Genomic DNA, 26,506 nt, shown 5'->3' with positions numbered 1-26,506 from the left:
ATCGCGGTCGTGCGACCCTGTACGGAAATAAAATCGATCTCTCTTTTTACCCCCTCTTTTTGGGGGTATTTGATCACTGTGCAATTTTTATTTTTTGTGCTATAAACAAAAAAAAAAAAAAGACAAATAAAAACTAAAAAAAAAAAAACAATATTTTTCACATTCTGCTATGTAACATTCCCAAAAAAAAAGTTTAGAAATCTAAATTTTTCATCCTTTTAGGCCAACTTGTATTCTGCTACGTATTTTTGGTAAAAAAAAAAAATCGCAATAAGCGTGTTTTGATGGGTTTTGCGTAAAAGTTATTGCGTCTGCAAACTAGTGGAAAGAGTTGTCATTTTTATTTTTTTATTTATTTTACTAGTAATGGCAGCAATCAGCGATTTTTTAGTGGGACTAGGACATTGCGGCGGACAGATGGGACCCCTAACTGACATTTTTGACACTTTTGGGGGGACCAGTGACATTATTACAGTAATCAGTGCTAAAAATATGCAATGTTACTGTAATAATGACACTGGCAGGGAAGGGGTTAACCCTATGGGCGATCAAAGGGTTAAGTGTGAGCCTAGAGGAGTGTTTTCTAACTGCATGGGGGAGGGGCTTGTGAAATGATCATAGAGACCTGTGATCCTATATAGAAGGATCACGGGCGCTCTGTGATCATTTCAGAGAGAACGTTGGGCTGTGTTTACAACATCTTACCGTCCTTCTCTCTCAGCGGGGAGCGATCGCGGGTGCCTGGCAACAATCGCGGCCGCCGGTCCCCTGGATCGGCATCCCTGCTGCCTGGTGGGGGCGGGAGCGCGTCAGCGCTTACCCACTAGCGCGACCGACGTAGCCCTACGACGTTTCATGCAGCCCAGCCAGCTTGCCGCAGTAAAACTGCAGCCAGTGGTCGGCAAGTGGTTAATCAGTGCTGTTTTCCGAAAATGCAATACAAATACACTACAACAAATGACATCTTCCGGATTTTTATTTTGTTGTTTGAGAATTTTCATTACTTTAGTAAATTCTTCATTTTCGATATGATATTAGCATGCAAAAAATAAAAAACAAAAGCGGACACTCGTTCATCCGATAATAATCTCATTGTGTGTACCAGGCATATGTCTTCCTGTTTGTGTGTAACTGCCTGGCTGTATCGGAGGTATGGCCAGACAGATACAGTCTGCAGGACCGTGGATCTGCTGATCATGGGTGCAATGCTTTACAGGTCCATTACAAAAAAAAAAATAACAAATTCATATATTTTTTACCTGCAAAAATGTGTTTTTTCTTTTTTTTTTTGTAAAGGTGAACTTGTCCTTAACCACTTAAGCCCCGGAAGATTTTACCCCCTTCCTGACCAGGGCTTTTTTTGCGATTCGGCACTGTGTGACTTTAACAGACAATTGCGCGGTCGTGCGACGCTGTACCTAAACGAATTTGACGTCCTTTTTTTCCCGCAAACAGAGCTTTCTTTTGGTGGTATTTGATCACCTGTGCGATTTTTACTTTTTGCGCTATAAACAAAAAAAGAGCGTAAATTTTGCAAAAATAACAATATTTTTCACATTTTTTATATGAAATCCCCCCCAAAAAAATGTAAAAATCTAAATTTTTTAACATTTTTGGCCAATTTGTTTTCTGCTACATATGTTTGGTAAAAAAAATTGCAAAAAGCGTATTTTGATTGGTTTGCGCAAAAGTTTTTGCGCTTACTAACTAAGGGAAAGATTTATGTAATTTTTATTGTTTTTTTAACGAGTAATGGCGGCGATCTGCGATTTTGTTTTTTTTTTTTGCGGTACTGCGACATTGCGGTGGACAGTTGGGACCCTTGACTGACATTTTTGACACTTTTGGGGTTACCAGTGACATTACTGCAGTAATCAGTGCTATATACAGTGGGTACGGAAAGTATTCAGACCCCCTTAAATTTTTCACTCTTTGTTATATTGCAGCCATTTGCTAAAATCATTTAAGTTCATTTTTCTTCCTCATGAATGTACACATAGCACCCCATACTGACAGAAAAATACAGAATTGTTGACATTGTTGCAGATTTATTAAAAAAGAAAAACTGAAATATCACATGGTCCTAAGTATTCAGACCCTTTGCTCAGTATTTGGTAGAAGCCCCCTTTTGATCTAATACAGCCAGGAGTCTTTTTGGGAAAGATGCAACAAGTCTTTCACACCTGGATTTGGGGATCCTCTGCCATTCCTCCTTGCAGATCCTCTCCAGTTCTGTCAGGTTGGATGGTAAACGTTGGTGGACAGCCATTTTTAGGTCTCTCCAGAGATGCTCAATTGGGTTTAAGTCAGGGCTCTGGCTGGGCCATTCAAGAACAGTCACGGAGTTGTTGTGAAGCCACTCCTTCGTTATTTTAGCTGTGTGCTTAGGGTCATTGTCTTGTTGGAAGGTAAACCTTCGGCCCAGTCTGAGGTCCAGAGCACTTTGGAGAAGGTTTTTGTCCAGGATATCCCTGTAGTTGGCCGCATTCATCTTTCCCTCGATTGCAACCAGTCGTCCTGTCCCTGCAGCTGAAAAACACCCCCACAGCATGATGCTGCCACCACCATGCTTCACTGTTGGGACTGTATTGGACAGGTGATGAGCAGTGCCTGGTTTTCTCCACACATACCGCTTAGAATTAAGGCCAAAAAGTTCTATTTTGGTCTCATCAGACCAGAAAATCTTATTTCTCACCATCTTGGAGTCCTTCAGGTGTTTTTTAGCAAACTCCATGCGGGCTTTCATGTGTCTTACACTGAGGAGAGGCTTCCGTCGGGCCACTCTGCCATAAAGCCCCGACTGGTGGAGGGCTGCAGTGATGGTTGACTTTCTACAACTTTCTCCCATCTCCTGACTGCATCTCTGGAGCTCAGCCACAGTGATCTTTGGGTTCTTCTTTACCTCTCTCACCAAGGCTCTTCTCCCCCGATAGCTCAGTTTGGCCGGACGGCCAGCTCTAGGAAGGCTTCTGGTCGTCCCAAACGTCTTCCATTTGAGGATTATGGAGGCCACTGTGCTCTTAGGAACCTTAAGTGCAGCAGAAATCTTTTTGTAACCTTGGCCAGATCTGTGCCTTGCCACAATTCTGTCTCTGAGCTCTTCAGGCAGTTCCTTTGACCTCATGATTCTCATTTGCTCTGACATGCATTGTGATCTGGAAGGTCTTATATAGACAGGTGTGTGGCTTTCCTAATCAAGTCCAATCAGTATAATCAAACACAGCTGGACTCAAATGAAGGTGTAGAACCATCTCAAGGATGATCAGAAGAAATGGAAAGCACCTGAGTTAAATATATGAGTGTCACAGCAAAGGGTCTGAATACTTAGGACCATGTGATATTTCAGTTTTTCTTTTTTAATAAATCTGCAACAATGTCAACAATTCTGTGTTTTTCTGTCAGTATGGGGTGCTATGTGTACATTCATGAGGAAGAAGAATGAACTTAAATGATTTTAGCAAATGGCTGCAATATAACAAAGAGTGAAAAATTTAAGGGGGTCTGAATACTTTCCGTACCCACTGTATATGCACTGTTACTGCAAAATGACACTGGCAGGGAAGGGGTTAACTTTATTGGGGGAGGAGGGGTTAAGTGTGTCCCTAGTGGCGTGCTTTTTACTGTGATTGGACATGGCTACTGGTGTAGGAACAGAGATCAACGGTCCTACATAGTAGAACCCTATGATCACCATTCCTACACAGGGGAGAATGACAGGTGGCTTGTTTACATTAGCCGCCCGCCTTTCTCCCTTCACAGAAGACGATCGCAGATGACCGGAGGACATCGGGTCCGCCGGTCACACGCACGGACTTCCCGGGGAACGAGCCAAGGCGAGCGCGCGCCTCCGCGGGCGCGTGCTTGCCTGCTATTGGCTCACAAGGAAGTGACAGGCTAGTGACGTATATATACGTCACTTTGCCTGACCAGGGCTGACCGCCGCCGTATATAGTCGTGCGGCGGTCGGCAACCGGTTAAGGGTTCTTTCACACTATCCGTCCGTCGGACGGACTCCGTTTTTCTCAGCGGGGGATCGATCTGCCGATTCCCCCGCTGAGCAGGAGAATGACAGCTGTTCTCCGCGCTGTGTGCGGAGACACAGCTGTCAGAGCCCCATACGTCTCTATGGGGGAATCGGATGAGAACATACCGTCGGTCCGTTCTCATCCAATCCGATCCGCTGGACGGATGGAAAATAGGGTTTCCATCTGTCCAGATTTGACGGATCGGATCAGACATGTCTCCGCTGACATCCGATGCCCCATAGGAATGCATGGGGGGACCGTTTAGATCCGTCAAAAAAACTGACATGCGGATCTAAACGGTCCACCTGTGTGAAAGGGGCCTTAAACTTTCTTTCCTTTATTGTTACCTGGTGATCCAGGCTCTTGTTTTTCCACAGAACAAGCTCTCCTGCAAATGTATAAATCTAGAATTAATACAGCACTATCATCTCTTTTAATATAGGGATCTATGCGCACAAAATATTCATCTATATATACAATGTGTCTATCAGAAAATAGACTGGCATCAAAAAAAGTCCAAAAAAACAATAAAATTCTCCAATAACAATCGATCAGTCCTAAACAAATGAATAATCTTGCCACCTCTGTGTGTGATAATCCATAGAACAGGTGCTCAAAAAAAAAAAAAAAAATCCACCACCGGTATTCACTAGCTGCTCACCTCCAGCTTTGACTTCTGTTTTACCAGGGAGTCAAAGTGCGCTGTTCCCCTTTGGGGATAATCGAGCTCAGTGTGGATGGATGGATGTCCCTGGATCTATCGGGATCCCACTTTTTCTTTATTCAGGTTCTTGTATAATAATCAGCCATATAAAACAAAAGCATAGTGCTCTCTGTAAAAACAAATTTATTATGCCACACAATGAAAGATGCTCACTCATATTGAGCGGCACTATGAGCCGTGCCGGCATGAAGTACGATCCTCCGGCTCGCAGCCGTTAGTATGGTCTTCTTTCCAGGTTCGCGGGCTTCGACTATATGAATGGCCGAGCCGACGATGACGTCCCCTGCATGCGCGCGGGAGTCCCTATTTACAGCACGGCTCTGAAGGAACGGCACAGGTCTCAAAATGTGCAAAATGTGGCAAGGGAGTAGGAGAGGAGGACTTAAAGCCGAACTTCTCCTTTTAGGAGGAGTGCCACTTTAATGTAAAACCTTTATCCCAAAGGAGCAAAACTGCTGTAACTGATTATAAAGTGAGAGCTGGAGTTTGACTTCAATGTGTTAGTGTATTTAAATCTGCTATTACATCTAACACTCCCCTCCCCCAGACTGACAATGTTGCTGTCCAGAGGTGCCCCCTGTGCTCCTTCATCCAGAGTGCGCGCACTCTTAATACAGGAGGTGTGTTCAAAATTGCAATATAAAGAAGAAGCCCCCGTTCACACTAAGGCGACCTGTGAGGCGACCTGGTCGCCGTAGGTCGCCTTCCATAGAGAAGCTGTGGACCCGTTCTAATAGGAGCGACACAAGTCGCTCCGACTTAGAAAAAGGGTCCGGAGCTTCTTTGGGGCGACCCGGAGGCGACCGCCATAGACTTCAATGTTATGAAGTCCGTGGCGGCCGCTCCGAGGTCGCGGCGCGCTGCTCGCACCGCGACCTCGGAGGTCGTGGTGCGAAGTAGCGTCGCGTGTATGTGAACGGGGGCTTATACATCCGCTACCTGCTCAACCTATTAATAAATACTTGAATAATATCAGTGCATAAAAACAAACATGAAGCTGCTGGTTATAGATGTGATGGAGGTGTGTTACTGGCCAGATCATCGGGTTAAAACAGAGAAAAAAGCCCTGAAAAAGAAAACTAATACAGCCACCAGATCAAATGATTACTAAGCTGCAATATATTACATTTTTGGTTTTATTACTGCTTTAAAGAAGAACTCCGGACAAAATTTTTATTTTCCCATGCAGGAAAAGTTATACTTGCCTGATCCTTCGATCCTCCGGAAAAAGATGTTCCCCCCCCACGTTCAAAGGGGGACGGTTCCTGCCATCCAGTTCTGTTCAGAGGGACACTTTTGGTATAAATAGGGATTTCTCTATCGCTCATTGACAGACGTAGTCCTCGGTGATACAGCACCTTCGGGTTATGTTGCCTCCACAGGAGTAGGACTAGACAGGAAATAAAATGCTCTGGCCACACCCTAGGGGCAGTCCCAGAGGGTATATCCTCTCTCTCTCTGCCTCAGCAAATCAGTTTTTTTCTGTCTAGTTAGGAGTAAGGACCTAGATACCTTGCTGGGATCTTCGGTCCTGGCAGGATTTTTTTCTTAGAAAAGATTTTTTAGACAGCTTTTTTTCTCCAGTGTTCCTGTGAGATCTTCAAGCAAGAAAGCTGAACTGGGCGACGGGCTGGATGTTGAGATCCAGTGGTCACCCCAGTTCAGCCTACGAGCGCGTGCAGGCCATAGCTCCGCGCTGGGTCGGCCGCGACATAGTCCCACTGGACGGGGACTGACCCTGCGAGTTAAACGTCTCGCTGAAACGCCAAAGACCATGAGTCACGGCGCCCGTATTGGTCGACAGCCATCCTACCTCGGTGGAGAGGGGTACTGTCAGGAGTTGGCGCCCGCCTGGTTCCGGTATGGTGAGTAGTATGTTCCCCCTTTCCCCCTGACGGGTCTTGTGGTGAACGCGGGCCCCTCTCTGTAATGGTAAGGATGGGTTCCCCTCTATCCTACAACATGTCACAGATCCCCCTAATTGAGTGTGATTTTTGTGTACAAGAAGCCAGGAGGCTTGGTTTGGGAGCTGACAATCTAATTGTAAAAAATGTGTAAATGATTGTAGTCAGTGGCAGTACTAGAACTTTACTGTGATAGTATAAGGTATCCTACCTGTCAGTAGCCACAGGGCGATGTCTATACATGTATACTGCATTCCAGATCATTCCTCCAGCTAAGCAGCAGACCGCATAAGGCCCGCTAGGGTCCGGTACCTCCGACCACGCTGACCACCATGAGGGTGAAGGGTTGTGAGGCCGAGATCCTTCTGCAGACATGCCGCTATTCTGTGCAGGCCGCCGCCATTGTCTGGTAGATCGCACGAGGCCGCCATTTTGGTGTAGCCTCGTGTCTCCAGCATGGGGGCGGCCATGTTTGAGGTGACTCAAACACCTCATGGAGCTAGGGGGAGGAGCCGGCAGGCGTGTTAAGGGGCGGAGCCGCCTCTTTTACCCAGGAAATAGGGCCAAAGACTTCCTGTCTGTAACAAGACAAGCACTGAGCAAGCTGATGAAAACTTCTGTGCATCAGGGATGAGCCTTGGGGTCTGTCTCTCTCTCTGTGGGGTCCAAAAAGGCAGGTAACACTGAGGGGCGCTGTTGCGACTGGGGGACACAAAAAAAAAAAAAAAAGTTTTTTTTTTTTTTACTTTGTCATTTTTTGTCGCTGGCAAGTGTCTTGTATAATCATTGACCCTGCCGCATAGGTATCCCCACCTGATCCCCTCAAGGTGGCCGCAGGACCCTCCAGTACCTCACTTGTTTTTAATGCATTATCGGCAATTTTGGAGTCTTTGGTATCCCGGGTGGAGGTGGCCTGTCAGGGACGGGGGTCAAGTAGCGACCCCCGCCTACCCCTATTGTTTATCAGATACGGATTCGGAACTGGTCAATGCAGTTGCAGGTTCCTCTTAGGGGGCTGTTGTCTCAGGTAATATCTCCTCAGCAGTGAGGAGCACGTTTCTGCCTCCGCCATAGCACAAGAGTGGTGGATGCACTAGTTGTGTCCGTCCGGGAAACCCATTGTCTTGAGGTTACACCGGCAGAGGTAGCTGAGACTGAGATTCCTTTTTGGTACTTGTTAGCCTACCAAAAGGGCGAAGGATTTTCCTTTACCCAAATGGGGTCGTTTTGAAACGAACCCCTGTTATTTCCAAACGCATGGCTAGGTGCTATCCGTTTGAGGAATTCCTCTTTACAGGATAGACGGTACCACCTGCTGTCTTGCCACAGACTGTTAGGATAAAAAGACCTCGTAACTAACGAGGACCTTCCTTTTCTGCTCATATAGAGTTGTTCGTTCTGCGAGGGCGGGCGATAAGGCGAAACCCTCCAAAGCCCCTTTAGAGGGGTTTCAAAGGGCGCTGGTCGGGTAAACAAAGAGTCCGGCTCAGCCAAGCCTGAAGAATATAGCCTGATGCGCCCCTACCCATCTCTGGGGTGGGGGGGGGGGGATGTCTTCACCGGTTTCTGGAGGACACAGGATCGAGTTTCGATCACTTCCACCGGTGCGATTCTGCCCTTCTAACATTGAACGGTTTCAGGGGTTCTATTCGAACCTATTCACAATGCCCAGGAAAGAGGGCAAGGTGCGTCAAAATCTGGACTTGGGAAGAAATAGAGTCCATCCGTACAGTGGTGGCCTCCCTGCATAAAAGAGATTTCCTGGCGTCCATAGACATATAGGATGCCTATCTTTATATCCCCATCATAGCAGGACATCAGCGTTTTTTCGCTTTCCCAAAGATCATCCCTGGTTCCCACTAGGAGACTGAACTATCTGGGCCTAAGGTTGGATACATCCTGGGCAAGAGAGTTTCTCCTTGCTGGGAAACTCCAGAAGGTTCAGTCAACGATTCGGATGTTGCTGTCCGTCAATTGGCTGGGACTGATGGTGGCCTTCTTAGAGGCAGTACCGTATACCCAGTCTCATACCCGAATTCTCCTGAAGGAGATTCTTTTTTAATGGAATCAGAATTCCGATTCCCTGGACAATCGGATCCGGTTGAGGGAGCGGACCAGGAAGTCTCCGATGCTCAACCAGGGGAAGTCATTTTCTTCCGATAGTATCCAGATTACCAATAAGGGTATCGGAACTGAGAGCGATCAGATTTTGTCTGATTTACTGGATCGAGCAGCTCTAGAGCAGCCCGATTCGGATCCAATCGCATATGGCCTCTTCATCCAGAGGTTTTTTCCCTAGCTGTCCCTTCATTGGGACATCCCGGATGTGGATCTGTTGGCACCTTGGCCTAACAGGAAGGTGCGGAGGTTTGTAGCTCGCGCCACGATCCTCTAGCGGACGCAGCAGAAACGCTGATCGCCCCGTGGGGGCAGTATCAGCTACGGCATGCCTTCCATCCTCTCAAGTTGCTGCGGGAACTTCTTCGCAGGATAGAGGTGGAGGGAATTCCAGTTATTCTGGAAATTCTGGATTGACCTCGTCAAGCCTGGTATGCCGACTTGGCGAGGCTAGTCGCGGACGCTCCTTGGAGACTTCCTCTCAGGGAGGATTTGCGGTCTCAGGGACCGATCTTCCATCTTGCTTTACAGTCGCTGGCTTAATGGCCTGGCCATTGAGACCCAGGTACTGAAGGACAAGGGAGTGTCAGCTTCAGTTATTCCTACCTCCAGTTAAAGCAAGGAAAGCGACTTCCAGCACATGGAAGTCTTATATTGCATGGTGTGAATCTATTGGATTTCCCCCACAGACCTATTCGGTGACCCGAATTTTGGTCTGTCTGCAACAAGGGGTTGAGCAGAAACTATCCTTGAGCACGATCAAGGGTCAGGTTTTCGGCGTTAGCAATCTTCTTTCAAGAAACCTTTGGCTAATCATTCCTTGGTGCGGAATTTCATCCAGGGGGTGCGACATCTGGCTCCGCCAGTGCGCGCACCCTTACCGCCTGGTATCTTAATTTAGTGTGGTCGGTTCTTCAGAAACTTCTCTTTGAAGATATTAGGGAGATTCCCTTGCTTACATTCCCAGAAGGTGGTCTTCTTGGTGGCCATTACTTCTCTACGCAGGGTGTCAGAACTGGCCGCATTATCCTGTCGTTCCCCAGATCTGGTGGTTCATAGGGATAAGGTGGTTCTTCTTCCGAATCCATCCTTCCTTCCTAAAGTGGTTTTCGTAAGACGGACTCACTTTTTGTGATCACGGATAGCCCTTGAAGGGGGTTGCCTGTGTCTGCCGCGACCATATCTACATGGATCAGTCAGACGGTGGTACAGGCTTATTCTATTAAGGGTCGGAATCCTCCGTTCCCTGTTAGGGCGCATTTCACTCGAGCGCTCAGTACTTCCTGGGCCTTTCGCCATCAGGCGTCAGTGGTCCAGGTATGTAAAGCGGCCACCTGGTCGTCGGTACATACCTTTACAAAATTTTATAAAATTGATGTGATGGCATCGGCGGATGCCTCATTTGGCCGCAAGGTTTTGCAGGCCGCAATTTGAGGAGACCGGTGGTCTACCTCGAGGGTTTTTTTCTGTTTGAAAATTTTTTTGTTGAGTCTCATCATTAAGGATGAGCATTGTAAACTTCTAGTTGGCACCGGTTGGGCCTTCTAGATTTGGATTTGATTACCATTTTCCCACCCCTCATTTGTGATACTGCTCTGGGACTTCCCGAAGGTGCTGTATCACCGAGGACTACGTCTGTCAATGAGCGATAGAGAAAAATGGATTTTTGTAAAATCTTACCGTAAAATCCTTTTCTCTTAGCTCATTGACAGACGTAGTACCCGCCCCTCTGTTTTTTTGAGTTGGGTTGGGTTAAATTCTCTAAAGACTGCTTTTATGACATAACTGATTTGCTGAGGCAGAGAGAGAGAGGATATACCCTCTGGGACTGCCCCTAGGGTGTGGCCAGAGCATTTTATTTCCTGTCTAGTCCTACTCCTGTGGAGGCAACATAACCCGAAGGTGCTGTATCACCGAGGACTACGTCTGTCAATGAGCTAAGAGAAAAGGATTTTACGGTAAGATTTTACAAAAATCCATTTTTCTGGAGTCCTTCTCTTGATTTACCATACCTTGTGTTTCTTTTACTTGCAGTGGGGTTGTGATCTACAGACGGAGCATGAGAAGTATTTGGTTAGATATTGCGGGGACGTCCCGGTGTTCGTTGTCAACTATCCATATGACCTCAAACCATTCTACACTCGTGACAATGAGGACGGCCCTCAGCGCACCGTAAGTGAAGTAGTAATCTGGTTGTGATTGATGGGTCATATTCAGGCACTTTAGTCGATGATTAGATTAACACATTTCATTATTTGAAAGTTGATTTAAGTTGAAATTTCTAAACAATGAAATGAACCATTTTTGCTGCATGGTTATTATTATTATTATTATATTTTTCCTTCTTTTTGCACACGTTAGAAATGTACACTTTGGGCCTGGAGATTATTTAGCCACTTAAGCCCCGCAGGATTTGGCTGCTAAAAGACCAGGGGGTATTTTGCGATTCGGCACTGCGTGACTTTAACGGACAATTGCGCGGTCGTGCGATGCTGTACCCACACGAATTTGACGTCCTTTTTTTCCCCACAAACAGAGCTTTCTTTTGGTGGTATTTGATCACCTCTGCGATTTTTTTGATCATGCGCTATAAACAAAAAAAGAGCGTCAATTTTACAAAAATAACAATATTTTTCACATTTTTTTTATATGAAATTCCCCCCAAAAAAAATGTAAAAATCAAAATTTTTTAAAGTTTTCGGCCAATTTGTTTTATGCTACATATGTTTGGTAAAAAAAATCGCAAAAAGCGTATTTTGATTGGTTTGCGCAAAAGTTATCGCATTTACTAACAAAGGGAAAGATTTTTGTCATTTTTGTTGTTTTTTTTTTTAACGCGTAATGGTGGCGATCTGCGATCTTTTTTTTGCGGTACTGCGACATTGCGGCGGACAGATCGGACCCTTGACTGACATTTTTGACACTTTTGGGGTTACCAGTGACATTACTACAGTAATCAATGCTATATATATATATGCACTGTTACTGTAAAATTACACTGGCAGTGAATGGGTTAATTTTTTTTTTGAGAGGGAGGGGCTATGTGTGTCCCTAGGAGCGTGATTCTAACTGTGATTGGCTGTGGCTTCTGATGTATGAACAGTGATCAAAGGTCCTACATAGTAGAACCGTATGATCATCATTCATACACAGGGGAGAATGACAGGCGGCTTGTTTACACTAGCCGCCTGACTTTCTCCCTCTTCCCCCGACGATCGCCGAGTGAACGGCGGACATCGGGTCCGCCGGTCACACGCGCGGGGGGGTCCGTGACCACTCGGGAGCGGGAGCGTGCCTCCGGGGGGTGCGCGCTCGCTCCCTAGACCCTCACAGGCTAGCGACGTAGACTTACGCCGCTCTGCCCGTGAGGGGCTGACTGCCGACGTAAATAGTCGTGCGGCGGTCGGCAAGTGGTTAAAACCCCAAAAGAATACTGTATATATTTTCCTGAAAATAGAGACTGTAACTACAATGGTAGCAGTTTTTTATGTCACGTGATAATTGTGTTTTTGTTAATCTAATCTTAATTTTCATTAACAAGAAATAATTTTAGTGCACACAAACACAATATAACACCCATTTTTTAAGTAAAAATGTAAAAGATGGTACCAGGGTGAGCTTAGCATATAGCGACTCTAATGGGTCTGCGTCCTCGCAGTGAGGATGATTCCTTTTTTTTACTGCACATGCGCATTCAAGGGCGCTGGTGGATGCACTGATTGTAACGGTGCAGAAAATTTTAACATGGGGGCGCCAGTTCCCTTGGTACCTGCAGATACCCTAAAGGCAGTAAGGGTACTCACTCTTCCCGCCTACTGTAACAGAATTGTCGTGCATCAGTGGCGTTGTTCTAAACGCAATAATAGTAGCCACACTTGGTGTGGCTAAAAAGCTGGTCTGCGGATCAGGCTTCTAAAAAGGCTCTACAGATCTCCTCTTTACGGTGGACTGCCTATTTGGGTCTTTGTTGGAATCCGCTAAGGGCAAGTCACTGCGTATTAGATGGGGCCCTTATTTTTCAGCACACTTGCGGCCCCTTTGTGCCTTTGGCACGCAGGAGCAAGGGGTGATTGTGACGGTTCAGGGATTCTATTTAAACCTGTTTACTGTGCCCAGAAAAGAAGGCAAAGTACGTCCAATCTTGGACCTCAAGGTGAACCAAGGTACAGAAATTTCGAATGGAATCCATTCGAACGGTAGTGGCGTCTCTACACCAAGGAGACTTTTTGGCCTCTATAGATATCAAGGACGCATATCTACACTTCCCTATCGATACTGGACACCAGCGTTTTCTTCGCTTCGCTGTAGGAGAGGAGCATTATCAATTTGTAGCATTACCCTTTGGTCTCGCCTCCGCCCTCAGGGTCTTTACCATGGTGTTGGCATTACTGCGCCAACGGTGGATTTCAGTACTGGGATACCTGGGCGGACTCTCATTCAGCCCTGTTGGGGCTTTACTCGTTAGCACTACGCCAGGGCAAGTCCTTCCTTCCGTTGTATTGGACGGCGGTAACCACAGACGCCAGCCTGACAGGCTGGGGAGGAGTGCTAGGGAAGTTCTGCGCCAATGGGTCCTGGACAGTAGAAGAGTCCAAAAATTCTGATAAAATATTTTGGCGCTCAGAGCGATAAAGTTTTGCCTGAGCCACTAGACAAATAGTTACATAGTTACATAGTTACATAGTTACATAGTAGGTGAGGTTGAATAAAGACAATAGTCCATCCAGTTCAACCTGTGTAGGCATGTGTGGCTGTAATCATCTCCCATACCCCTGAATGTTCTGATCCTTGAGATGTAAGTCTAAGAGTCTTTTGAAAGCCACCATACTACCCGCAGAAACCACCTCTTGTGGTAGAGAATTCCACAATCTTGTTGCCCTAACAGTAAAGAACCCCCCGCGTTGCCTGAGGTTAAAACGCTTCTCCTCTAATCGCATTGTATGCCCTCGAGTCCTCATGCAATCCCTTCGAATGAACAGCTTTTTTTCTAAGCTGGGATCCCCATTAAGATATTTATAAATTGCTATCATGTCCCCCCTCAGACGTCTCTTCTCCAGGGAGAATAAATCGAGCGATTGTAGACGCTCTTCATAGTCAAGGTCCTCCAATCCCCTAATTAGTTTAGTTGCCCTTCTCTGGACTCTCTCCAGCTCCAACACATCCCTCCTGAGGACTGGCGACCAGAACTGGACGGAATACTCCAGATGCGGTCGGACCAGAGTTTTATAAAGTGGAAGGATTATAGTCTTATCTCTGGAATGCATCCCTTTCTTTATGCATGCTAATATTCTGTTGGCTTTGGAAGCTGCCGCTTGACATTGCATGCTGTTTCCTAATCTATCATCAACCAATACTCCCAGATCCTTCTCCATTTTTGATTCCCCCAAGGGCTCCCCTCCTAACGTGTATTGTGATTTTATGTTTTTAGTCCCCAAGTGCAAAACCTTACACTTCTCCACGTTAAACCTCATTTGCCATGTCGTTGCCCACTCTGTTATTTTGTCCAGGTCATTCTGCAGGATATCTGCTTCATGTTGTGAAGTTATTGCCCTGCCCAATTTTGTGTCATCTGCAAAAACTGATATCGAACTACTGATCCCGACCTCAATGTTGTTTATGAATAAATTGAACAAGGTTGGTCCCAGGACTGAGCCTTGGGGGACCCCGCTTACCACCTCAGACCAGTCTGAGTATGCGCTGTTTATTACTACCCTTTGGACCCGCCTTTTTAGCCAGTTCCGTATCCAAGAGCAAACCCTGCTATCGATACCTGCAGACCTTATTTTATAAATTAAGCGCTTGTGGGGAACTGTATCAAACGCCTTAGCGAAATCCAAGTACACCACATCCACTGGTCTCCCCCTATCTAGCTCACAGCTCACCTCCTCGTAGAATGTAAGGAGATTGGTTTGACAAGAACGCCCATTTGTAAACCCGTGCTGATTACTGCTGATGATGTTGTTGTCCTTAGCAAACTCTACAATATAGTCCCTTATCATCCCCTCCAGAAGTTTACATACTACTGATGTCAAACTGACAGGCCTATAATTTCCCGGGATATGCCTCTGGCCCTTTTTGAATATTGGAATCACGTTAGCTTTCTTCCAATCCCCTGGTACATCTCCTGTCCTAATACTGTCAGCAAAGATCAGGAACAGTGGTCTCGATATAACTTTACTGAGTTCCTTGAGTACTCTCGGATGTATGCCATCCGGTCCTGGTGATTTGTTTGTGTTAAGTTTATCCAGCCTTTCCCTGATTTCCCCCTCTGTTAGCCATGGTGGCAAGTCCTGTTTATTACTACTAACCATACAGTCATGGTCAGTGTACCCCTCCGTTTCCTGTGTAAAGACTGACGAGAAAAAAGCATTTAGCACGGTTGCTTTTTTCAGTGTCCTCTGTAACCATCCTCCCATCATTGTTAATTATGTGTGCAATATGCTCTGCCTTAGTTTTTTTGCTGTTGATATATTTAAAGAATTTCTTTGGGTTTTTTTTACTATCCTCCGCTATTTGTCTCTCAAAGTTGATTTTAGCCATCTTGATTTCTTGTTTACTTTTCTTATTTGCCTCCTTGTATTGCTCGAAAGCCGATACTGTGCCCTCTGATTTATACTTCTTGAAGGCCAATTTTTTCCCCCTAATAAGTTTTATGACGCTACAGTTTAGCCAGCCAGGTTTGGCTTTGTCTCTTCTAAATTTATTTCCCATAGGAATGCACTGCAAGATGCCTTTGCCTAATATGTTCCTAAAGCATTCCCATTTTTCCTCTGTGGTCAGGGATCCCAGGGTTTGGTCCCAGTTTACCTTTTCCATCATTGAGTACAATTTTGGAAAGTTTGCCCTTCTGAAGTTTAGGGTTCTTATGTTCCCCACTTGTCTTGTTATGTTGTTATTTACACTAAATGTGATCATCCTGTGATCGCTAGAGCCCAGGTTGTCCTGGACTCCTACCTCCGAGATTATGTCTGGGTCATTAGTGAGCAATAGATCCAGGACTGCGTTTTCTCTGGTGGGGGAATCCACCAACTGTGACATGTAATTATCCAGTAAGGTTTCCGTGAATAGGCGGGCCTTCTGTGAGTGTGCAGTCCCCTCTTCCCAGTCAATGTCGGGGTAATTGAAGTCCCCCAATACGATGACTGATCCCAATTTTGCCACTTTACCCATTAGTGCTAAAAATTCCAGCTCTACCTCCTCCCCTTGGTTAGGTGGCCTATAGCAAACCCCCACAATTACTTTCCCCTTTTCTCCTTCCCTATGGAGTTCAACCCACACAGATTCTAAATCCATGCTCATCCCATCCGTAATGTCACTCCTTTCTGTCACCTTTATATTGTTCTTGACATAGAGACATACCCCTCCCCCTCTTTTTCCTACCCTGTCCTTCCGGTACACCGAATACCCTTGGATATTGGCCAGCCAGTCATGTGAGGGGTCGAACCAAGTCTCTGTTATTCCCACAAGGTCTATGTCCTCCTCATGTACTAACATTTCCAACTCATCCATTTTATTAGCTAGGCTCCTGGCATTAGCATATACACCTCTTAGTTTTAAGGAAGTTAAGCGCAATTGGCGGTTATGTTTATTCCTGTTTGGTCTGAGGTTCTCCCGCACAGACCTGCCAATTGACCTTGTGGACCTACTGTCGCTGCTGACACTACAGCTGCCTTCAGTCCTCTGCTTCCTCCTGACTGACTCTACTTCTGAGCCCTCCCCCCCGTCTCCTAGTTTAAAAGCCCCTCCAACTTGGTGGCCATCTTTCTCCCCAAAAGAGCTGTACCGTCCCCATTAAGGTGCAGCCCATCCTTACTAAAGAGCCGGTAGCCGACTGAGAAGTCAGCCCAGTTCTCCAGGAACCCAAACCCCTCCTTCCTACACCAATTCCTCAGCCACTTGTTAAGTTCCCTAATCTCCTTCTGCCTCTCTTGTGTGGCTCGAGGTACAGGCAGTATTTCAGAGAAAACCACCTTGGAGGTCCTTTTCCTCAATCTATTACCTAAGTCCCTGAAATCGTTCTTAAGGATCCTCCACCTACCTTTAACTTTGTCATTAGTGCCCACGTGCACCATGACCGCTGGGTCATCCCCAGCCCCGCACAACAATCTGTCTGCCAGATCTGCGATGTGCCGAACTCGGGCGCCCGGTAAACAGCAAACTGTTCGGTTCACGAGATCTTTTTTACAGATTTCCCTCTCTGTCCTCTTGATAATTGAGTCCCCCACTACCACAACCTTTCTAACCTTTCCTGAGTTACGGCCCCCCTTCTTCCTGGAGCCGTCCCTCCCCTGGCAGCTGGGGGAGGGTGCATGCTCCAGCTCTGCCACCCCTGAGCTGATATCCCCCTCAACCTGCAACTCGACAGATTTGTTAGGGTGTACCAACTCAGGATTGGCCTCCCTGGCTCTCCTCCCTCTACCCTTCCTAACAGTCACCCAGCTGCGTACCTCTGCTGCTTGCGTCTCCTCTGTTCCTCCCTCCTCTATGCTGGCCCCTACCAGCGCCTGATAGGTAATGTCCAAGCTCCTTTCCAGGTTGTTGATGCCACGCAGTGTTGCCACTGTGTTCTGTAGGTCCAGGATCTGGTCTACCAGAGCAACAAGTTGCTCACATCTTGCACAGCAGTATTCGCCCTCGAATGGTTCATCAAGGAACGCATACATGCAGCAAGAAGTGCACTGAGTGGCATCCGCAATCCTGTCGGACATTATTACCCACTACTCTATGGGGATATATTAACGAACTGCTCTTCCTAACCTACACTACCTCTAACTTCCCTGGTACTGAACCTGGGGTACTCACCAGTCGCTAATATACTAACCAGTCGCTAAGATACTCACCAGTCGCAAAGATCCAACAGACGCAAGATACTCACCAGTCGCAAAGATCCAACAGACGCAAAGATACTCACCAGTCGCAAAGATCCAACAGACGCAAAGATACTCACCAGTCGCAACGATACTCACCAGTCGCAACGATACTCACTAACCGCAACGATACTCACCAGTCGCAAAGATCCAACAGACACAAGATACTCACCAGTCGCAAAGATACTCACCAGTCGCAAAGATACTCACCAGTCGCAAGGATACTCACCAGTCGCAAGGATACTCACCAGTCGCAAAGATACTCACCAGTCGCAAAGAATCTCACCAGTCGCAAGATACTCACCCGATACACACCAGTTGCAAATATACTCACCAGTCGCAAGATGCTAACCCTCGCAAGATGCTAACCAGTCGCAAAATGCTCACTAGTCGCTAAGATACTCACCAGTCTCTAAAATACTCACGGTCGATAGTCAAGAGCGCCGTCGGTCGGTCGCAGAACAGTCATTATGGGGGCACCAAGAGTGTCTTGGCAGCCCGGGAGGTGGCCGAGATCCTGGATTGGGCAGAAAAGTTTGTTCCAGCCCTCTCTGCTGTGCACATCCCAGGTGTGGAGAACTGGCAGGCGAATTACCTGAGTCTTCAGGTGTTGGATCAGGGGGAGTGGTCCCTACACCCTGAGGTGCTTTTCATCCCCTGTGTGTCCGGTGGGGGACACCTGACATCGGCTGGTTTGCTTCTTGACTCAACAAGAAGGTTCAGAGGTTTGTTGCCAGGTCTCGGAATCCTCTGGCCCACGCCACAGATGAACTGGTTGCTCCTTGAAGTAAGTATCGGTTCATTTATGCATTCCCTCCGCTAAAACTTCTGCCGAGGCTTCTTCGCAGGATAGAAGTGGAAGGGGTTTCCGTTCATTCTGGTGGCCCCAGACTGGCCTCGCTGGTCTTGGCATGCAGACCTGATAAGGTTGGTCGCCGATGCTCCCTGGAGACTTCATCTCAGGGAAGTTCTGCTGTCTCAAGGACCGATCTTCCATCCTGCTTTACAGTCGCTGGCTTTAACAGCACGGCTTTTGAAAGCCAGGTATTGAAGGATAGAGGTCTTTCTGATTCAGTGATCCCTACACTACTGTAGGCCAGGAGGTCTACTCCCAGGAAGATCTTTCATCGTACGTGAAAATCGTACATTTCATGGTGTGAATTATTGAAGGTGCACCCTCGCTTGTGCTTGGTGGCTAGGGTTTTTACTTTTCATAAAGGTGTTGAACAGCGGTTGGCTTTGGTCACTATCAAAGGCCAAGTGTTGGCTCTGGCTGTGTTTTTAAAAATGCCCTTTAACTACGCATGCCCTGCTTCGCACTTTTATTCATGGTGTTAGCCTTATGGCTCCCCCGAGGCAATCCCCGCTACCTTTGTGGGATCTGAATTTGGTATTCTCTGTTCTTCCAAACCCTCCCTTTGAGAACATTAGGGAGATTCCTCTGCTTGCCTTGACTCAGAAGGTTACCTTTTTGGTGGCTATTACTTCTGCCCACAGAGTATCTGAATTGGCAGTGTTGTCCTGCTGCTCACCTTATCTGGTGGTCCACAGAGATAAAGTGGTACTCTGACCTAATCAGTCGTCTCTTCCTAAGGTGGTTTCTGATTTTCATGTGATTGAAGACATTGTGCTGCCTTCACTCTGTCCCAAGCCCAAGCATCCCAAGGAATTTGCCTTGCATTCTTTGGATGTGGTTTGGGCATTCAGGGTTTACCTGGAGGTCAAGGAGTCATTTAGAAAATCAGACGCTCTTTTCGTCCTTACCGAAGGACCTCGTGAAGGATTGGCTGCGTCTGCTGCGACCATATCCAGATGGATCAGGGAGACGGTAGTTTAGGCTTATTCACTGAAGGGTCAGGTTCCTCCTTTCCCAGTGAAGGCGCATTCTATTAGAGCGCTGAGTGCTTGTTGGGCTTTTCGCCATCAGGCGTCAGTGCTGCAAGTTTTCAAGGCGGCAACTTGGTTGTCTGTGCATACATTCACAAAATTCTACAAGATAGAATTTGTAGATATGTTGGCATCTTCAGATGCTTCCTTTTGCTGAAAGGTTTTGCAGGCTGCTGTTTAAAGAGAATCTTTTTTTCTCTTACGTCCTCCGACAGTCGCCGCCTCTTCATATTCGTCACATATGGGGTATTAGACTTTGCTCCGAAGGAGTAGCTAGGCAACAGAATATGTTAACAATAAAGCTTTAACATATCCCACCCTCAAGGGGTGGTCCTCTCAGTCAATACCCTCCTACTTCCTGCAACCATATCTCAGTTTTAATGTCTAGCTTGTCAGGAGTGGCTGGCTCTCTCTGTGCTGGGACTTTCTGTCCCAGACTCTTTCTTCTTTTTAATATTTTGTTTGAGTTTTTCTCTCTACTTTTTAATAGCTGTTATTTTGTCAGCGTTAGTTAGTTCTTCGGACGAAGAGGATCATGCGGACTGGGTCTCAGGCTGATCCCCCTGGTCGCAGGTCGTGGGTCAGTGGCTTCCCAGTCTGCCATCGAGCGTTCAGCCAGGTAACGCTCCTGGCATAGTGAACGACCCATCCCTGTTCGGTGCAGGGATGATTGGTGAGGTGGCTACCTCACTGGACGCTGTGCGGTTTCTTAACCCCCATTTTGTGCGTCTTGAATTGCGACTCTCCCTGCCTCATGTGCAGCGGCTTGTTCGCCTGTGCGGGTCCCCCACGCCATGTGAGGTAAGTGTATTTATGTGGGGACCTGTCTGTCTGGGGGGGTGTCAGTCTGGGACTGTGTAACCTGCCTCTATTCACACTGCTTGTCTCCCTATCTCTCGGCTGCATGCTGTGGGCTGCAAGGGGGGGGGGGGGAGCTGTATGACACTGTGTGTGTCAGGCTGGGCAGTGTGAGAGCTGTGTGCTGTGGGGCATGTTTTTTTCTTGGCATGTTTGGGCATATACAGCGATCGCTGCGGCGATCTAACATGTATCCTTCTATTGGATTGTAATATGTGTTTTAATGCACTGTGGAGCGGCGTTTTCGGCGCCAAACGACGCCATTTTGCCTGCACCCGCTCCGGCCGCATGGTTTACATGCATGGCGGCCATTTTCTTGTAGCCTCCATAGGCTTACATAGAGCGCCCTGGCAGCATCACTTCCTCTTTCCAGGAACACCGATCGAGGCGGCAGCAGCAGCGGCGAGGGTCTCCTCAGGTTTTATCCTTCTGTTCTTGCTATCCATTGCCTGTGTTCAGTTTGCATATTCCCTGTGGGGGTCTCATTGTGCTTGAGTGTGGTGCGGTGGGCTGCGCTTGCCGCGCTTGCAAAAAAGGGGCAGTTAACCCTTGGTTGTCTGGCATTACAGGGGCAATGGATTCTCAGGAGGGCAAATTTCCTACAGTATTGGTGGAAAGCCAGGGGACCGCTTTTTCCCCCCCAGGGGGGGATTTAGCCACTATTGTGGCTGGCCTTGCTGCTCAGGTGCAAATGCTGGTGGCTGCTCAATCTACTAAACGGCCCAGAGTTGCTCTGTCCTCTGATTCTGAGGGTGAAGGTGATTCGGCTGTTCTGGCAGGGACCTCCTTATCGGGGTCCCGCTCCTCTCTTGATCTAGTGGGGTCTGAGGTGGAGGCTGAAGTTGAGGGGGTCGATAATTCTCCCCCTGGCTCGCCTGAAGAGCTTGCAATCATGGATGAGTTGATTGCTTCCATTAAGCAAACGCTGCGTTTGCAGGACGAAGTGTGTCCCCCCGCTGCCTTGGCGGCTTATGGGACGCAGAGAAAACGCAGGACGCCGCAGGTTTTTCCCTGCAATGCTGATTTTCAGCGCGCCGTTAAGGATCAATGGCGCGATCTGCGCAAACCTTTTGCGGTACCAAGTAAATTCAAGCTGCGTTATCCTTTTTCGCCTGCCACTGATGAACGGTGGTGTGTGCCTCCACCAGTGGATCATGCAATTGCGGTTTTGAACAAAGCCACTGCGATTCCTGCAGAGGGTTCCCCTGTTTTCCGTGATGCCACGGATAGGAGACTGGAGTCTCTTGCCCGTCATACTTATTCTGTTACGGGTTCTATGCTTAAGGCTCTGTTTGCTTCTCTCATGGCGGCCCAGGCGATCGCAAGTTGGACGCAGATGCTTAGGCGCGTCCTAGTGGCCGATTCGGCCTCGGCGGCGACCCTGGATATGGTGGTTCAGATCCACCAGGGTGTCATGTATCTGTGTGATGCGGACCTGGACTTGATTCCGTTGGCTGCACGTGTGCACAGCGTGGCGGTGTTGTCTCGCCGCCTGGTTTGGTTAAAATGTTGGTCGGTGGACCAATCTTCACGTAAGACCTTAGCCAATCTGCCTTATGATGGGTCTCGCCTTTTTGGGGAGTCCCTGGATGTGTTGATTAAGGGGATCACCGGGGGTAAGAGCACTCTCTTGCCCCATTTCCCCAAGGCTAAGGGGGCTTCTGGGAAGAAGCATGCAAATTTTCGGCCCCCTCAGGGGTCCTTTCGTGCCTTTCGGCCGCACTACAAGGGCAAACCGTTCAAAGGTCAAGGCTCTCAGAAGAAGCCCTGGTCTGGGAAACAGAAGTCCGGGCCAATCCGGACCTGCAGCCCATAACAGTTCGGCCTGAAGGGGCGCCCTCACCCAGTTTTGGGGTGGGGGGACGCTTGCTCGGTTTTCTTCAGCCCTGGTTGGCCCGTGTGCGGGACAGATGGGTTCTGGAAATCGTTCGATCTGGTTACAAGATCGAGTTTCTCTCTCGGCCGGAGAGCAGATTTTTTCCCTCAAATCTTCAACTGTCTCCAGAGCGCCTGCGGGATCTGCACCTGGTGGTGCGGGACCTGAGGGCTCAGGGAGTGGTGGTCCCGGTGCCTCATCGGGACAGGTTTCGGGGGTTTTATTCCAATCTGTTCACCGTGCCCAGAAAGGAGGGCAAGGTTCGTCCGATTCTGGACTTGAAGGCTCTGAACCGCTCTGTGCGGGTTCGCAAGTTCTGCATGGAATCCCTGCGGTCGGTGGTGGCTGCCCTGGTTCCGGGGGAATTCATGGCCTCCATCGATTTGAAGGATGCGTACCTTCACATCCCCATATTCGAGGGTCATCAGAGGTACCTTCGTTTTGCCATTGCGGAGGATCACTACCAGTTCGTGGCGTTGCCCTTTGGTCTCGCCTCGGCTCCGCGGGTCTTCACCAAGGTGCTTGCACCGGTTCTGGCATTATTGAGGGCCCAGGGCATTTCTGTCCTGGGGTATCTGGACGACATTCTGGTTCGGTCTGCGACCAGACAAGGTCTGGAGGAGGACCTGTCTGTCACAATGCAAACTCTGCAGGAGTTTGGTTGGACGATAAATTTTCCAAAGTCGACACTGAGTCCGTCGGTTCGTCTCCCCTATCTGGGAATGATACTGGACTCGGTGCAGGCGAAGGTCTTTCTGCCGGAAGACAAACTCAGGACTCTCCGGGAGGAAGTCAGGTCCCTCAGGGACGTTCCGAACTCGTCTCTGCGGACGTGTATGAGATGTCTGGGATTGATGGTCTCGGCCTTCGAGGCGATTCCTTTCGCACAGTTTCACACGCGGAGTCTCCAAGCGGAGATCCTGTCCAGGTGGGACGGGCGACCTCAATCTCTGGATCTTCAAATCTCGTTGAGTCTTCGCACCAGGGAAAACCTTCTGTGGTGGCTCCAGTCCCCGTTGGTGTCCGGGGGCAAGTCGTTTCGTCCGATCTCGTGGACGGTGATCACCTCGGATGCCAGCCTGTCGGGCTGGGGTGGAGTTCTGGGCGTTCTGTCCGCTCAGGGGACTTGGTCGGAGGGGGAGTCTTCCCTTCCGATCAACATTCTGGAATTGCGTGCGATAAGGCTCTGTCTTCATCGCTGGACGGACCGGCTGCAGGGTTGCCCGGTTCGGGTGCAAAAGGACAATGCCACGGCGGTGGCCTACATCAACCACCAAGGGGGCACCAGGAGTGCCCGAGCGGCTCGAGAAGTGGCCGACATTCTGTCTTGGGCCGAGACTCATGTCCCGGCGATAACGGCGGTTCACATTCCGGGAGTGGAGAACTGGCAGGCGGACTATCTGAGTCGCCAGACCCTGGATCAGGGGGAATGGTCTCTCCATCCGGCTGTCTTCCAGACGTTGTGCGCGAAGTGGGGTCTTCCAGAAGTGGACCTGTTCGCGTCTCGCCTCAACAACAAGGTGAAGAGGTTCGTGGCAAGGACGCGCGACCCTCGGGCAGACGCGTCGGACGCGTTAGTGGCCCCGTGGCATCAGTACAGGCTGATGTACGCGTTTCCACCGATTCAGTTGCTGTCCAGGTTCCTTCGCAGGTTACACTCGGAACGCAACACGGTGATTCTTGTGGCACCGGACTGGCCTCGCCGGTCCTGGTACGCAGACCTCGTGAATCTGGCGGTCGACGCCCCGTGGCGTCTGCCTCTTCGAGACGATCTACTGTCTCAAGGACCGATATACCATCCTGCTTTACAGTCGCTGGCTTTGACGGCCTGGCTGTTGAAACCGAGGTCCTGAAGGAGAGGGGTCTCTCTCCGGAGGTCGTTCATACTTTAATCAACGCGAGGAAGTCTTCCTCGGGGAAGGTTTATTACCGTACTTGGAAGGCCTATTTTGCCTGGTGTGAGTCCAGGGGGTTTTCACCCCACACGTACTCGGTGTCCCGTGTGCTGTCTTTCCTTCAAACGGGTGTTGATCAGCGTTTGGCGCTGGCTACGATAAAGGGTCAGGTGTCTGCTCTGGCCGTTCTGTTTCAACGTCCCGTGGCTTCCAATCCTTTGGTTGGCACCTTTGTTCAGGGTGTGCGGCATCTGGTTCCCCCGAGGCGGGATCCTCTGCCCCCTTGGGACTTGAATCTCGTTCTCTCTGTGTTACAACGTGCTCCTTTTGAACAGATCAGGGAGATCTCGTTGTCTATGTTGTCCAAAAAGGTCGCCTTTTTGGTGGCGATCACTTCGGCTCGCAGAGTGTCGGAACTGGCGGCTTTGTCCTGCAAGTCTCCGTACCTGGTTATTCATTTGGATAAGGTGGTCTTGCGACCTAATCCTTCTTTTCTGCCGAAACGAGTTTCGGAATTCCATCTTAATGAGGATATTGTCTTGCCTTCGTTGTGCACGAAGCCTAAACATCCAAAGGAGGTGAGATTGCACTCTCTGAATGTTGTTCGGGCGATAAGGGTTTACCTTAAATCGACTGAGTCTTTTCGAAAGACGGACTCCTTGTTTGTTCTTCCAGAGGGTCCTCGGAAGGGCATGGCGGCTTCGGCCTCTACCATCGCCAAATGGATCAGGCAGACCATTGAACAGGCCTATGCTTTGCAGGGGAAGGTTCCCCCTGTGCCTGTGAAGGCGCACTCTACTAGATCTCTGAGTACGTCTTGGGCCTGTCGTCATGGGGCTTCTGTAGCCCAGGTGTGTAAGGCGGCGACTTGGTCGACCGTGCACACTTTCACAAAATTCTACAAAGTAGATGTTCAGGCATCGGCGGATGCTTCCTTTGGCCGCAAGGTTCTTAGTGCGGCTGTTCCCTAGGGTCCCTTGTTGGGGACTCCTGGCTGTTGGGATAAGTTTTGTATCCCCTGGTTTTTTTTTGTCTTTTCCTGGGTTGTTGCTCCTGTTGAGCACTTATTTTTGCTGTTGCCCAGCTGGTTTCCTTCCTTTGGTAAGGTTCCTTTCTTTGTTGCGGAGACTGCGTTGCCTTTCGGCGCGGATGCGTTTCCCACCCCTCATGTTTGCACTGCTTTGGGACGTCCCCATATGTGACGAATATGAAGAGGCGGCGACTGTCGGAGGACGTAAGAGAAAACGGAATTTTTGTAAAATCTTACCTGTAAAATTCCTTTCTCTGAGTCCTCCGACAGTCGCCGCCCCCGCCCCTCTTTTGGGGTTTGATTGTATACTCTACTGCTATTCCACTAAAACTGAGATATGGTTGCAGGAAGTAGGAGGGTATTGACTGAGAGGACCAACCCTTGAGGGTGGGATATGTTAAAGCTTTATTGTTAACATATTCTGTTGCCTAGCTACTCCTTCGGAGCAAAGTCTAATACCCCATATGTGACGAATATGAAGAGGCGGCGACTGTCGGAGGACTCAGAGAAAGGAATTTTACAGGTAAGATTTTACAAAAATTCAGTTTTTGTTTGTTTCTTTTTGAGGGTGTATGTTTTTTCTAGATGAGCTCCTGTTGTTCCCGGTTGAGCTCCATGTTACCTGGTTGGCTAGGTTGAGCGTTTGGGGAATTACGTCTTCTTGCATTGTTTTCCCACTCCTTATGATTATACTGCTTTTGGACATCCCATTGGTCTAAAGATGATGGAGCTGCGTCTGTGTATGAACGATAGAGAAAACTGGGTTTTTGTAAGAACTTACCGTAAAATCATTTTCTCTGAAGTTCATCGACAGATGCAGCACCCGCCCCTCTACTTCTGAGAGAATGGGTTTTTTTGTCTTCTAAACACTGCTTGCAACTAAACTGATAACAGAGTGTGTGGGGTTATGCCTGCAGGGACAGCCCCATAGGCGTGGTTAAGCTTTTTTTCCTGCCTAGTGCCTATTACTGATAGGAGGAGCATAACCCATTGGTCTAAAGATGATGGAGCTGCATCTGTTGAACTTCAGAGAAAAGGATTTTACAGTAAGTCCTTACAAAAATTCAGTTTTTCTAGCAAAAAATACTGATTGTTACATATAAACAAAAAGTGCTTTGTCTTTAAGTGGTTAACACAAGGGATGTTTACATTCTTATGACAGCAATAAAAGTGATCAAAAAATGTTTTTGAAAAGGGACAGTGTAAAAACGACGTACATGTTATTATCTATAGGCGACTCTTTAAAAGCCTTTACAGGTTATCACCTTAGATTTACACAGGAGTTCTTGTGCTAGAATTATTGCCCATTATCTGACGGTGAT

General features: G+C 48.2%; 1 protein-coding gene across 2 annotated transcripts in view; it reads left to right on the top strand.

Annotated features, from left to right (window-relative positions):
• Positions 1-26,506, top strand: part of NARS2 (asparaginyl-tRNA synthetase 2, mitochondrial) — a 178,679-nt gene that overhangs the window by 108,908 nt on the left and 43,265 nt on the right. For both annotated transcript variants that reach the window (XM_082245293.1, XM_082245292.1), the window contains exon 11: positions 10,806-10,943. In XM_082245293.1, coding sequence (XP_082101419.1) covers positions 10,806-10,943 — 138 coding nt within the window. The remainder of the gene's footprint in view (positions 1-10,805; positions 10,944-26,506) is intronic.

This window comes from Pelophylax lessonae, assembly GCF_965119305.1.
Source record: "Pelophylax lessonae genome assembly, chromosome: 2".
In the NCBI taxonomy this organism is placed as follows: Eukaryota; Metazoa; Chordata; class Amphibia; order Anura; family Ranidae; genus Pelophylax; species Pelophylax lessonae.
The sequence above is the reverse complement of the archived record's forward strand: the minus strand, read 5'-3'. Positions and strand labels throughout refer to the sequence as shown.